The sequence below is a fragment of the Athene cunicularia genome (genome assembly GCF_003259725.1).
Source record: "Athene cunicularia isolate RWA chromosome 1 unlocalized genomic scaffold, athCun1 chr1_part2, whole genome shotgun sequence".
Classification (NCBI taxonomy): domain Eukaryota; kingdom Metazoa; phylum Chordata; class Aves; order Strigiformes; family Strigidae; genus Athene; species Athene cunicularia.
In genome coordinates this window covers 67,062,402-67,076,767 of record NW_020799092.1, presented here as the reverse complement: position 1 = coordinate 67,076,767, position 14,366 = coordinate 67,062,402, and the positions used below count along the sequence as shown (strand labels likewise).

Genomic DNA, 14,366 nt, shown 5'->3' with positions numbered 1-14,366 from the left:
ATACAGGCCTTTTTCTGTCTTACCTTGAAAAAAACCCCATGTTCTCTACTCACCTTCATTGTGCCATTTTGAGTTTGAAACTTCTGTTGTACTCCCAACTCCTAATTTTTTTTTCATCAGGCTTGAAGGATAGTGTCCTTGATTTGTTGATTTCATCTTTAGCTGAAACAGAGGCCTGTTATGCTAATGAAGGCAGAATCACACTAAACAGACTGTTAATATTAGCTTTTTGTGAATCTAGACATAAGTACACTAATATGGTATAAGTGTGTATGCATTTTAGTACCCAGGGGCCTAGTAAAAATAGTATTACTACTGCTGCATGTTGAAACTCTTCCATTAATTTGATTGTTCTTTTTGCCTTTTCCTCACTCTCTCCCCATTTCTACCGTATTGCTTTTTTTGAGATAAGGGTGAGAAAGCCAAGGGGTCTAGAACTGCATACAGCTCTAAGCAATCATAGAACAGTTTGTGTTGGAAGGGACCTTTAAAGATCATCTAGTTCCAACCCCCCTGCCATGGGCAGGGACACCTTCCACTAGCCCAGGTTGCTCAAAGCTGCATCCAACCTGGCTTTGAACACTGCCAGGGAGGGGGCAGCCACAACTTTTCTGAGCAACCTGTTCCAGTGTATCACCACCCTCTAGTACAGAATTTCTTCCTTATATCCAAGCTAATCTAGTCTCCTTTAGTTTAAAACCATTACTTCTTGTCCTATCACTACAGATCCTGGTAAAAAGTCTCTCCCCATCTATTTTATAAGCCCCCTTTATATATTGAAAGGCTGGAATAGTCTTCCTTATTGCAGTGTCATATTTCATACCAGTTATGGAGTTGTCAATTGAGTATTTTACACTTGCTGATTTCAATATTGATGGGTATTCTCTGCAGAGGTTATAAATTCAGGGTTAAAGCTGTCAGTCTAATGTGACTGACAAGTTCTTGATTAATGAAACCTAGGACTGAAATTGCAAAAAGGGGTGGATCTACTGTTGGCAGTATGGAGATGGCTGAGTTGTACAGGATCTATATGTAAGGATGCTTTTCAGTCACTGTTGCTTAAGATAACTGTGAAAATGATACTATTAATACATAGTGGAAAGCAAAAGGTTTTAATAGAAGTAGAATTAAGTGCGCTTCAGTGTTAGTGATAGTCTGTTAATTCCTAATACTCAGATTTTTTTTTTTATTATTATTATGAAGTACCAAACTTTTTCATTATTACTTGTTCTAGTACTGATTATTACAACAAGTCTTAGAGTGATGTAGGTTTCATGTAATAATCATGTAGATGTCCTCTGAAGGTTGTCTAATCCAATCCCTAATCAAAGCATACAAGTCAGAGCAAGTTGCTAAGGAACTTTCAGTGAAGTTTTGACCATGACCTACCTGCATATCTCTTTCTGTATTTGACCACTTCCATGGTACAAATAAACAAACTTCACATCTGGTCCAAATTTTCTGCATTCCAACTTGTCTGTTGACTTTTGTCGCACCCCTACACATCTCTGAGGAGCCTTGGTCTGTCTTCTCTTTGGATCTCTGCTAGGTAGCTGTAGACAGCAGAGGCTTTTCTCTGTTAAAGCTGGACAGTCCCAGCTGTTTCAGCATCTCCTTGTATGACATGTGCTCCAGCCCTTTCTACCTCAATGGTTCTCCTCCAGACTCATACAGCAATGTGGTGTGCTGCTCGAGTTGTGGGTCTCACAAGTGCTGGGTAGAGGGGAGAACTGCTTCCTTGGCCTGCTGGCAATGCTCCGGCTCCTCCTCTCAGAATGTGGTTGGCCTTCTCTGATGAAAAACATGCTGTTGTTGAGTGGTAGTGGTTGTCTTAGAGCCCTCTGTGTTTCTGATAGAAGGTGGTCAATACTAAAATGTAATAAATTAGCTAGTGCTTTTAGAAGAGGTATGATCTTAGGCTGCAGTTCTGTGAAATGCTTAAGTGTGTATCTGGCCTGTTTTCAGTGGAACTTGACTTTGTGCTCAAGTTTAAATGCTTCAGTTTAAAAAAAAAAAGAAAGTTGAAGTTTCTTAAGACTTACTATTTTTAGCTTCAAACTGGTCTGCTGTACTGTCTGTCATCCATTGATGGTGCAGTCTTGTTAGAAAGCCAAAGTTAAAGTACTTTGACTTTAACCTACAGTGAATTTTTTATTTTTCTCCTCTCTGGTAGTTTTGGAACCCAACTGAGATGTGCTAAAAAGATAGTGATTTCAAAACAGGTTTTTAAAATCTGTTTAAATGTGGATCTCATTTATTAATTTAACTTTTTTCCTTTTATTTTTAATGAAGCTCATATGCTAATGGCATCTGAATTTTAAAAAGTGAGAAGAGTTTTTCAGGCCCCCTGGATAGATTGTTTTTTAAAACTTTTTTTTTTTTAGGAGATGGTCTAAATTAAATGTGCTGTTAATAAAGTTTAAAAAAACCCAACAAAACATGACCATGCAACAGGTTATATCTGTAAGTTCACATGGAGACTTTCATTGACCTTCAGGCTCCTTTCTCTGTTCTGCTAAATTTCCCCTTTTTTCCGCTTGCCTCCTGAGAATGTGTCTCATTCTTTTGGAGGGCAAGAAGTAGAAATCTGTTGTCATTGTTAAACTACTGGCTTAGTGCAGGAAAAGGGATATTACATTTGGAAACAAGGGGATGGGGGGGGGAGGAAATAATATCACTGAAATATGATATTTGGCAGAAAAAAAAATGCAGAAAATTTAAGGTTTGAAGTGAGTTGCCCAGGAAATAAAATACAATATCTGTACGTGTGTTAATACAATAATGGCTGGGAAAATCAGCTTGAGAGTAGGTTACTGACTGGGTTGGATGGAACTCTGAGTCATCAGCTGTTTTGCTCTTTTATTTGACAAACAACAGCAACAACACCACCAACACACACAAAAAAGGACACTCTTGAAACTACCCTGACTGCAGTTTTCTTTTAAATGTCTTTTCTCGACTTAAAGTGAAAGAAAAAAAGCTTTCTAATTCCAAATTGCTAAGTGCTCTGCACTGCATTACTTGATGAGAGAGTGGAGTGGGAAGCTCTTCAGGCTGTTACAACACTTTGCTTATTTTGGTTGTCCCTGCTAGTGATAACTACATCTTATCTTTCCTCATCTGCTTTCTCCAGCTTTAAGTGAGGGTCACGTTACTGTTTCTTATGTAAAGCAGTTCTAGAGCAGACCATTGAAAGAAATCTTTGTTTGCTAAAACCACATTGCAGGCTGCAGGTATGCACAAGTCTTTATTACCTATTGCTTTATTTCTAAGGTGCTTGCCACAGTTAGAAGGAAGGCACAATGTGATCCTTGCTTTTCTCTGTCCCTACCCCAGTTTTCCTATCAAAGAAACAGGTAAAACTCCCTCTCCATCATCCCCCCACTCCACAGGTCTGACAATACCTCGTTGAGGTCTCTCTTCCACCCACACGGACTCTTACTAGTCACTGTGGCCACTTCTCTCAGTTCCTGCTGGCATCATGTAAATGGCCGCTCTTCTCCGTTATCTGTTTTGTCATGGTTCCTCCAGTTTAAAAGGACTTCATGAGAGTAGTTTCTGTTTTCTATGAAGAACTTTGGCTCATACAGAGCCAAAATGTACTTGCTTTCCTGCTTGCCACTACTTCTTGTCCTGTTCAAAGGTATTCTTAACTGCTGCTGCCTTTGTGCAAGTACTCAGTCATACAGATTTTCCGTCACCAAAGCTTTATATCAAAAAATGTGGTATCAAGGGAAAGATATATTTTTTTTTCTTGTACAGATAAAAGAAAATTGCTTTGTTTTCAGCCTTCCCAAAAGACAACTCAACTTGCTGTCGGAACAACAACAACAAAAAAGTCTTTATTCTTAGTGTTTCTGTTCTCAATGTATGGATTAAAAAGATTATTTGGAGGGACCATTTATTCAAAATCTAGGTTTTCTAAGCAAACAGAAAACCTCTTTCAGTTCATCTAGGCGTGGAAAAACTCCTTGCACTACTTAATTCTCTAGAACCAAAGTGGCTATGTCTAATTAGCTTTTATTTTCTTTTATAGCAGACTGTCTTGTTATACCATTGGATATATTTGCTGTGGAAAACTGAAAAATACTAAGAACTGGTTATTAGGCAAGCTGCCAGTCTCTTCTTATTCTTGGCTGATGGGGGGGTTATGCTGTTAAAAAGGCTCAAGCAAGCAACCTTTTGGGCTTTCTCAAAGGATTAGAGAACTACACGAAGTAGGAAGTTTCCTCTAGTGCTGGGAGTGATTCTTCCAATGTTACTGGAAGCGTTGTGAGACTGGGGAAGAACTTGGTACTTAGGTAAAATTGTTTTATATCTTCTCAGGATAAATAATGCAGTTTTGATCTTAAATATGCTTCTATTTTCCTGTGATTTGGTAAATTTTACAGAAAGGAAACATTAATGAAGTTGATACTTTCAGAAAACAATTATGTAGTAGCTAGGAGAGGGAAAGGGTGTTTGTTTTAGTATATCATCCATATGCAGAAAATAATAGCTAGCTCTCAGTGCCTTAGAGGAGAAGTCTTAGGTGGAGGAATGTTCTACAGATGATGCAGAGAAAGCTGGACTGGAAGTTGTTGTTTTGTAAGGAAAGGCAAAACAGAGACATGGTTCCTGTGTCTCTTTTGTTAACCAGATCACCAGCCTGAAGTTTGTTTCTGTTTTTTTGGTCCTATTTCAAACTGTAGACCACTTCTTTGAAGATTTATCTGGATGGAAGAGACGGTATTGGCTGGCATTAGTACAAGACTGGGTCCAAGAAAATACTCTGAAGGTTGATCTTAATTGATGCTTATCTGATGAGTGACTGACTTGTTGCTTGGCTAAGCCTGCCTTTTTGGAAACAATCCTCTGCAGCAACGGCACAAAATGCTGGCAGGAGCCCTACACAGTTTTAAAGCTGTTGCTACAAGCTGTTACCTAGATTAACTGGCACAAGAATGTTTGAACCTGAAAATTACTTTGGCAGAGCCTGATCTCTAACCATCATTTCCTGGCTGTGAAATTTTGCCAGGTATTGAACTAATAATTCAAGGGATGGAGGATCACAAGGCTTTCAGCTTCAGATGTTTGCCTGCATTTGCTGGGTGATTTTTAGGTTGGCTTTACGTCTATCTACAATAATTTTATGCAGGACATTTTCAGAAGAAAATGCTAAGGCATCATTGATACCCATTCTGCTTTTTAGATTTCATTATTTAAACTCCTTTTAGAACTAGGGTTTGCTTTCTTTGTTGCTTGTGAAAGGTATCTATATCTTTTAGTTGGCAGTGGATCACGCCCAAGCTCCTAGGATCGCCATACAATCTGTTTTAGCTACAAAGGAAATCAAAATGCCTTACCCAGTGATTCACAGTTTCTAAACTGAACTTGTAGGTTATGACTACTAACAAAAATAACAGCTAAAATACAGGAAGCTGATGTTAAAAGTTTCAGATAACCGCTCATAAAATGTAATGTTTGGAAAGCATCACTTGCTTTCCAGCAGTAATGATTTGACAAGAACAGCTCTTCCTGTTTAGCTCAGTGTAAAGTATTATGTTTTTTCTGGATGTGAAACCAAACTTCCTTTTGCTTATTAGGATGAATGTTGCCTTTTGCTTATAAGAATGAATGTCTAGTTAGGTAGACAGTTAAGACCAGGCTAAGAAAAGTCTAGTTAGACCACAGCAACATTTATCACCACTTCATGTAATGTCGCCTTCTGCAACAGCAGTATTCTTATATTTGCGTTGCTCTTTATCTGTTGCTGCCATATTACACTCTCACTAGAGTAAGCTTCAGCTGTTCTTTACTGTAGCATATTTTCAACCCTTGTAAACATACGCATTAAGGAAATTTACTTTGGATAAAGTAATTATCTGAAACCACATCACAAAGTCCTACCAAATCTTGTCTCATTAAATTAATCATGACACTAGGAGGTTTCATCCTTTTCACTTCATTTTTATTCATAGATTAGAAGAAGGAAAACAAACATCTCCATGTTTTCTCAATTTCAAATGAAATGGTTCAAATGCAGGAATGTTTCTAAATCTCCTAGCTGAAGACAAAGCAACAACAGTTAAGGCGGAAGTATCATAAACAAGAAAATATTGGCTTTTGGAGACAAATATCTATTTTTTTCCATGGTAAAAATTGCCAAATTTTTTTTTTTTTTTTTTTTGGTTTTTTGTGATATATTTTTGCATCATTCATTTCCCTCTAGTTCTGTGAGCAATTAAGTTGCTCCATTTTAATCTATTGCAATAACAGCAGATTTAATGATTGTGAGAAACTCTTGAAGGACAATTTCAGTTTTCAGAAGACTTATTTTCAGAAGAATATGTTTAGTCCTGGAAACTTTATTCATTTTTTTGCTTAGATCCATTCTCTGTTGTTAGCAACCTTGTTTTCCTAGAGTTGTTTAAGAAGGCTGTAATATATCAACTCAACAGAAGATGGATGGCAGGGTTGATGATAAGAAAATACAAAAATAGTATAGTTAGTTTTAGGGCTAGATAATTTTAATAAAAAGTTTTACACTCATTTTCTGTTTTAAAAACAGCCACCTTGCAGTCAAAGTCCTTTGTGGTTTTTAGTGCCATTTGTAAAACTTCTTTAATATAGAGATTAACAAATTCTTTTATTTATTTCATTATGTTTATTGATTTGTAAACCTGAAGCTGTGAATTTTATGAAAGAAAATCCTTTAATTTTGTGTATGCTTATTGATATGTGCAGTTACCATGGTACAGATATAGAGTGAAACTTTCAAATCTCTGACTTGTAGCATCATTTTTCTGATACAGTTAATCAGAATCTGAAAAATTTCAAGTACTTACTGAATTTAGCTGACTGGTTGCTCTAAAGGTCTAAAGTTTTAAAGTAAGGGTCTAAACTTTACTACATGGTCTTAAAATTTCTGCAGGGCCCCACATCAGGCATACAGACTGATTTGTGTGATGAAGTTTTGAGAGTTCATGACTCCCTCTGAGTTGCAAGCCATTGTCTGAGAACAGCTGTTTTAATTTCTAGCTATTCATTTTAATGCCTTCTTTCCAATTGTTTTGTACAATGCCGTATTGTGAATAGAGTTTTATATAACTTTCATCAAATAGCTGAGCAGATCAGGAATTGTTGAAAACTTTGCATCAGTTCCTTAAGACATTTCTGCCTCCTTTCCTAACAGCCCCTGCTCTAAAGTTCTAGCTCATTCGATAAGCGTAGTCACTGATGGTGGACTTCAAGATTTAGGTTGGCTGTATGGTCCTTGAAGATAAAGGTAGATTTTGAACTCCATTAAGGACTTTGTAGGAAGTTTATAAAAAACAAAAGACCTCATAGGCATTTAGCAGCCTGGGTTCATGAGAGATGCTGCAGAATGAGTTGCCAGATAGTGGTTTTTAAGCCCAAAGCCTCTGTGCTCAGATGTGAAGCAATGAAGAGAGATTTCAGGTCCTTGGGGAAACTGATTAAGGGGTCCGAAGCATAAATTGTGTTCATGGATGAAGAAGAATACAGGTGAACTCAACAGATGAACTTGTGGCTCCAAGACTGGTGCTACCATCAGGGCTTTGGATTTTTCAACCATGGGTTAGTGTACAGGACGCCAGACCTTTCGGCATTAGTTGGGATGCACCTGTCCCAGATGGGGAAGAGTATCTTGGGGCAGGAGTTAGCTGGGCTCATTGACAGAGCTTTAAACTATATTTGAAAGGGGAAGGGAGCAAAACACCAGTCCATCTGAAATGCATGTATACCAATGCACACAGCATGGGTAACAAACAGGAGGATCTTGAAGCCATGATGAAACAAGAAAATTATGATATAGTAGCTATAACAGAAACGTGGTGGGATGTCTCCCATGACTGGAGTGTGCCAACTGATGGCTACAAGCTCTTTAGGATGTATAGACAAGGAAGGAGAGGCGGTGGGGTGGTGCTGTACGTTAGGGAATGTTACGATTGCTTCCAGCACAAGTGTAGTGAAGACCGGGTGGAGTGTCTTTGCGTTAAAATCAGGGGGAAGGCCAACAGGGCAGATGTTGTAGTAGGAGTCTACTACTACTGGCCACCCAACCAGGACAGAGAGGTGGATGAAATATTCTGTAGGTATTTAGGAGAAATCTCACGACTGCTTGCCCTTGTTCTTGTGGGAGACTTTAACTTCCCAGGCATCTACTGGAAATACAACACAGCAGAGTGGGACCAGTCCCAGAGATTCCTGGAATGTGTGGGAGATAACTTCCTGACACAGCTGGTGAGTGAACCGACCAGAGAAGGTGCCCTGCTGGATCTCCTCTTTGTGAACAGAGAAGGACTGGTGGATGATGTGGTAGTTGGAGGCCGACTAGGGCACAGCGATCATGAAATAATAGAGCTCTCTATTCTGAGAGAGACAAGGAGAGGGGGCAGCAGAACTGCCATCCTGGACTTCCAAAGGGATGACTTTGACTTGTTTGGGCAGCTGCTTGACAGAATCCCCTGGGAGACAGTCCTGAAGGGTAATAGGGGTCCAGGAAGGCTGGGCACTCTTTAAGAAGAAAGTGTTAATGGCACAGGAGCTGACTGTCCCCAGGTGCTGTAAGAGAAGCTGGCGACAGAGACCACCCTGGGTGAACAGGGAGCTTTGGCTGCAACTCGGAGAAAAGGAGAGTTTACAGCCTTTGGAAGAAAGGACTAGCCACTTACAGTGATTACAAAGAGTCTGTGAGGCTATGCCCAGTGGAAATCAGGAGGTCTAAAGCCCAGCTGGAAATTAATCTGGCTTCAACAATCAAGGACAACAAGAAATGTTTCAATAAGTATGTGAGCAGCAAAAGACCAGGGAGAGCCTCCATCCCCTGCTAGATGCAGGAGGAAACATGGTAACAAGTGATGAGGAAAAGGCTGAGGTGCTCAATGCCTTCTTTGCCTCAGTCTTTAACAGCAAGACTAGTTGTACTGAGGGAATCCAGCCTCCTCAGCCAGAAGACAGAGACTGGGAGAACAACCCTCCGCAATCCAGGAGGAGACAGTCAGTGACCTGCTGCATCACACAGACACACACAGGTCTGTGGGACCAGATGAGATACACCCGAGGGTGCTGAAGGAGCTGGCTGGGGTGCTCACCAAGCTGCTTTCCATCATTTACCAGCAGTCCTGGCTGACCGAGGAGGTCCCAACAGATTGGAAATTGGCCAGTGTGATGCCTATCTATAAGAAGGGTCAGAGGGATGATCCAGGAAATTACAGGCCTGTCAGCTTGGCTTCGGTGACTGGGAAGCTGATGGAGCAGCTCATCCTGAGTGCCATCACACAACACATGTGGGACAACCAGGGGATCAGGCCCAGTCAGCATGGGTTTATGAAAGGCAGATCCTGCCTGACAAACCAGATCTCCTTCTATGACAGAGTGACCTGCTTATTGGATGAGGGAAAGGCTGTGGACATTGTTTACCTTGACTTCAGTAAGGCCTTTGGCACCATTTCCCACAGCATTCTCCTGGTGAAACTGGCTGCTTGTGGCTTGGATGGGCACACGCTTTGCTGGGTAAAAAACTGTCTGGATGGCCGGGCCCAAAGAGTTGTGGTGAACAGAGTTAAATCCAGTTGGCGGCTGGTCACGAGTGGTGACCCCCAGGGCTCGGTTTTGGGGCCACTCCTGTTTAAGATCTTTATTGATGATCTAGACGAGGGGATCGAGTGCACCCTCAGTCAATTTGCAGCTGACCCCAAGTTGGGTGGGAGTGTTGATCTGCTCGAGGGTAGGGAGGCTCTGCAGAGAGACCTGGACAGGCTGGAGCCATGGGCTGAGCCCAACTGGGGGAGTTTCCATAAGGCCAAATGCCGGGGGCTGCCCTTGGGCCACAACAACCCCCAGCAGCGCTACAGGCTTGGGGAGGAGTGGCTGGAGAGCTGCCAGTCAGAGAGGGACCTGGGGGTGTGGATTGGCAGCTGGCTGAACAGGAGCCAGCAGTGTGCCCAGGTGGCCAAGAAGGCCAATGGCATCCTGGCTTGTGTCAGCAATAGCGTGGCCAGCAGGGACAGGGAAGGGATCTGACGCCTGGACTCGGCCCTGGTGAGGCCGCCCCTCGATTCCTGTGTTCAGTTTTGGGCCCCTCACTACAAAAAGGACATTGAATGACTCGAGCGTGTCCAGAGAAGGGCAACGGAGCTGGTGCAGGGTCTGGAGCACAGGTCGTACGGGGAGCGGCTGAGGGAACTGGGGGGGTTTAGTCTGGAGAAGAGGAGGCTGAGGGGAGACCTCATCGCCCTCTACAGCTCCCTGACAGGAGGGTGCAGAGAGCTGGGGATGAGTCTCTTTAACCAAATAACAAGCAATAGGACAAGAGGTAATGTCCTCAAGTTGCACCAGGGAAGGTTTAGACTGGATATTAGGAAGCATTTCTTTCCAGAAGGGGTTGTTAGGTGTTGGAATGGGCTGCCCAGGGAGGTGGTGGAGTCCCCATCCCTGGAGGTGTTCAAGAGTCGGATTGACTTAGCGCTGAGGGATCTGGTGTAGTTGGGAACTGTTAATGTTAGGTTAATGTTTGGACTCGATGATCTTCAAGGTCTTTTCCAACCTAGAGGATTCTGTGATTCTTTGATGCTGAGTATGCAAACCTGAGGGCTGTTATTTCTGAGTTAAGGTTAATAGTTGCATTTGTTAGTAAATTCTTTTTACTTTGTGAAGCTTGGCGTGGAGGACAAATCCAAGAGTATGTCTGAGCACCACACTGCTCCTAGCTAGCAGAAAATGCTGGTTTCATTGTTTTTCCACTGAGGAAATGCCACTTTTACTACTGAACCATTTGACATGCTTGCCTACTCAGTGATGTCATGTGCCTTGCTTGAGAATATTTTACCAGATACATAGATTGGTTTGATATGTCTGTCAGTTGATTTTACTCAGAGACATTTTGAAGGTAGTGGTGTGACTATATGGCAGGACAGGTGGGACTGTGTACTGCCTGAATGTTAATGTTACTTGGAAACCAGCTGGAAAATTTGTCAGACTACGTTCCGTTAATAGTAAAGAAGCAAGGTTTTCTGATGATACCAATAAAATGTGAATTAGGCATACCATATTTTTTTTAGTGAAAATAATTTTTTGTTAGATCTGATTATCTTTCAATGAAGAAAATGTTATCTAAACTGCCTTCTTGAGTTACACTCTTGAAACTGTTCACAGGTTGTCAGCTTTCTTCACTAACAGACCCATATAGGTTTTTATACTGAATCAATACATTTTCTGTATGTTCAGCGAAGACTTTGAAAAGGTAGAAATGTAGGTCCTCTTCATCTCCCTTTTTTATGGCAACTATTTTGACTTACATATATTGTGATCTGTATTCGTTTTTCTGAGTGGGTATAACAGATGTGATAAGATGTTTAAAACATACAGTTCTTTCCCAGACTGTGTTCTGCCCTAAACACCACTCTGGGCAGAAAGAAATCCAAGTAAATAATGGAGTCGAGTATTTTAAATTTTATGTGTTATCGTATAGTTTTCTGTATTTTTTTAATAGGATACTTTGGAAAATTTAAAAAACTTTCTCTGTTTGCCAGAAATTTTTTGTTTTCACTGAGAAACTCTTCTCTGATTTTTGAATGCAATCTCATCCATTGCAACCAGAGGTATGGACAAAAATTAATTAATTTACACCTCCTCTGCTGGCCTTACAGCTGTGCAGAATAGATCTATCCCATACCTTCAAAATGCCTGTACTTGCAACTGGTTTGTGGAAAAGGGGTCTTTGGGGAACTAGGGAGAATGCTTTATCAGCAAGATCCAGATCTGAGCGGTGAGTAGTGGCATTTCTGATAAAACCTCTCAGTAACGTTGGGAGCTTTTAGAAAGGAAACAACAATGATATTTTTTGATAACACTGAGTACATTCAGTTTCAGTAGATGTGCAATCTGTTAGTATGATATAGGAGAGCTGTACATTTGCCATCAGTAGTATATGCTCTGTAAAAAAATGGTTTCCTTTTTTGCCTGGGCTGCCTGAAAATAATCTTTGTAATACAATGCAGAAAAACATCTGAAATGATCAAGTTGTTCACAAATAATTGAAATAATCCAAGTTTGTTTGAAAGTAAGGTGCAAAGCCTGTTATGCCTGGGAACATTGTCTTGATAGCGATCACTTAAGAACTATTACGTATTCTTTTGTTGTTTTGTTGTTTTTTTGTTTTTTTTTTAAGCTGGACCTGTGATCTGCAGAATGCTAACATACCCTCCAACTCGAAGAGCCTTAATTGTGGGTTGTGGTCTGCAGATGTTTCAACAACTGTCAGGGATTAACACCGTCATGTATGTATTTACTGCTTGCTTCTCTTTATAAAGTGTAAGAAAAAGACAATTAGACCAGTAGCAGACCTGGTTTGAAATCCAGATATTGACATATTTCTTGTCTCAGAAAATTGGTACAAGAGTATGTTAGTGTAAGGGCAAATGTTTATATAGAGATGAGAATGCAAACTGTACTCTGGGAGATGTGTTATTATGTTAGGGTTTATGGTCAAAGCTGTGTATGTCTAGACAAGAAAGTACACTCATGGTTTGAATTTGTGTGCAAATAGATCAAAGTACGGTGAGGGTTAGACTGTTGACCATGTAAATGGGATGGAAAATTACTGTGAAATGCTAAAGGAGGTAAGATGCTGAGGGAAGAAGCATTTCCTGTTATTACATGATTCTGTTAAATGTATGAAGACTCAGTAAATGTAGAAGTGAAAAACAATATATTGGATTTTCTGATAAGATGTCAGCTCACAAGAGGAGTAGCTCTTGATAAATGTGCAGTGCGCAAGATCTAGTTTAAGATGAAATTACTGTTGAGCTACTCTACGAGAGTAACCATACAATACAATTTCCATATTGTTTTAAGAGCAAGTGTAAAATATATTGCAGCAACATCTTACAGAGAGAACTACACCTAAGGGAGCAAGCTGGTTAAGAAATTGTTAAAAGGAAGAGCTAAAAGGAAAAATGCTTTTAGTGGTATCAAGAGCTACCATATAAATTTTAGAGTAAATATCTGCCATCTATCACAAGGGGGAAAAACGCAAACTCAGTATTGTTAAACTGCAATGGAGGGTAATCTGTAACAGGTAGAGAGAGACTTTATGAAGTAGAAATTGTAACCAAATATGGGAAGCATTTGGATGCAAAACTGTTAAGTTATGTGTGAAAACCAGAAGACAGGCACAGAAAGAGCTTTTGGAAATTCTTCAGGCACATCAGAAGCAAGACACCTAATAGTCTTCAGGCCCAGTAGGGATCAAGATGTTATGAGAACACCAGCAGAAGATAAATCTTTAGCAGCAAATCTTACAAGACTCCTCCTGCATTGGTGTTAATGTTAGAGAGTATGTGAAGCTTCCTGCACTGGAGCTTACTTAAGATGTCTCAGATGGTCTGTTTCAAATTCAATTCAATTCAGGGGAAGAACTCTTAGAATAGACTGATTAAAATTAATAATAACAGATTGCCTAGACTAATCAGGGTACACCCAACAGGTCTGGGGTAATTTGAATACATAATCACTGAATTTGGAAATCGAGCATAATGTGCATGAAGCTACAACCCAGAAAGTTCTATTTCTGTCCATATCAAAATTAATTAAAACTGTCATATAATCAGGTGAGAAGATGTGTGGTTATAAATATGAAAAATGAACATGTACATGGAGAATATAAAATAATAAAGAAGAGCCAACATGACTGTTGTAGACAGATTATAACTTGCAAATTGGTTGGATGTGAGTTCATGGGCATGTTAGAACTCTATATCCTGTATGAACTAACTGTCCTAGTACATGACTTCTGCTGACAAAATTTCTTGGAGAAACTAGATGGTCAGAAGAGAGAAGCCCTCTCAGGTTAATAAGTTTTTAAGATAGGAAAAAAAAAAAAAGATAAGAATAAAAGATCAGTTATCACAAGCCAAGAGTACACTCTTACAGGGATCTTTGTGGAGATCTTTGCTGCTTTAATAAGTCTGTGAAAGGGGTTAACCAGCAAAATAATAACTTGCACTCATACACCATTCATGGTCAAGTTCACAGATTTGGGAATCAATACAAAATCTGTGAATATGAACAGTTGTGGGAAGATAATACAAGATAACAAAGTAATAAAATGGCAAGTTCATTAACTATGCGATATTATACGGTATGGCTAACTAACGGGCATGGCAGTCTGAATTGTTACTACTCAAAAATGACATCTTCAAGTTGTGTTATAGATCTATACAAACATCATGATGACATCCACGACTGATCTGGACTAATACAAACAATTGCAGTTGTCCTTCCTTTTAGTAAGTACAAACCAGGTTATATATGGGGAAAGAGATACCTTGAACAGGATGGTTAAGCAGCTTGAAAAGGAAATG

At 40.1% G+C, this 14,366-nt stretch overlaps 1 protein-coding gene across 1 annotated transcript in view; it reads left to right on the top strand.

Moving 5' to 3' along the window:
• Positions 1-14,366, top strand: part of SLC2A13 (solute carrier family 2 member 13) — a 178,093-nt gene that overhangs the window by 80,696 nt on the left and 83,031 nt on the right. The window contains exon 4 of the mRNA XM_026868199.1: positions 12,173-12,281. Within this exon, the coding sequence (XP_026724000.1) occupies positions 12,173-12,281 (109 nt within the window). The remainder of the gene's footprint in view (positions 1-12,172; positions 12,282-14,366) is intronic.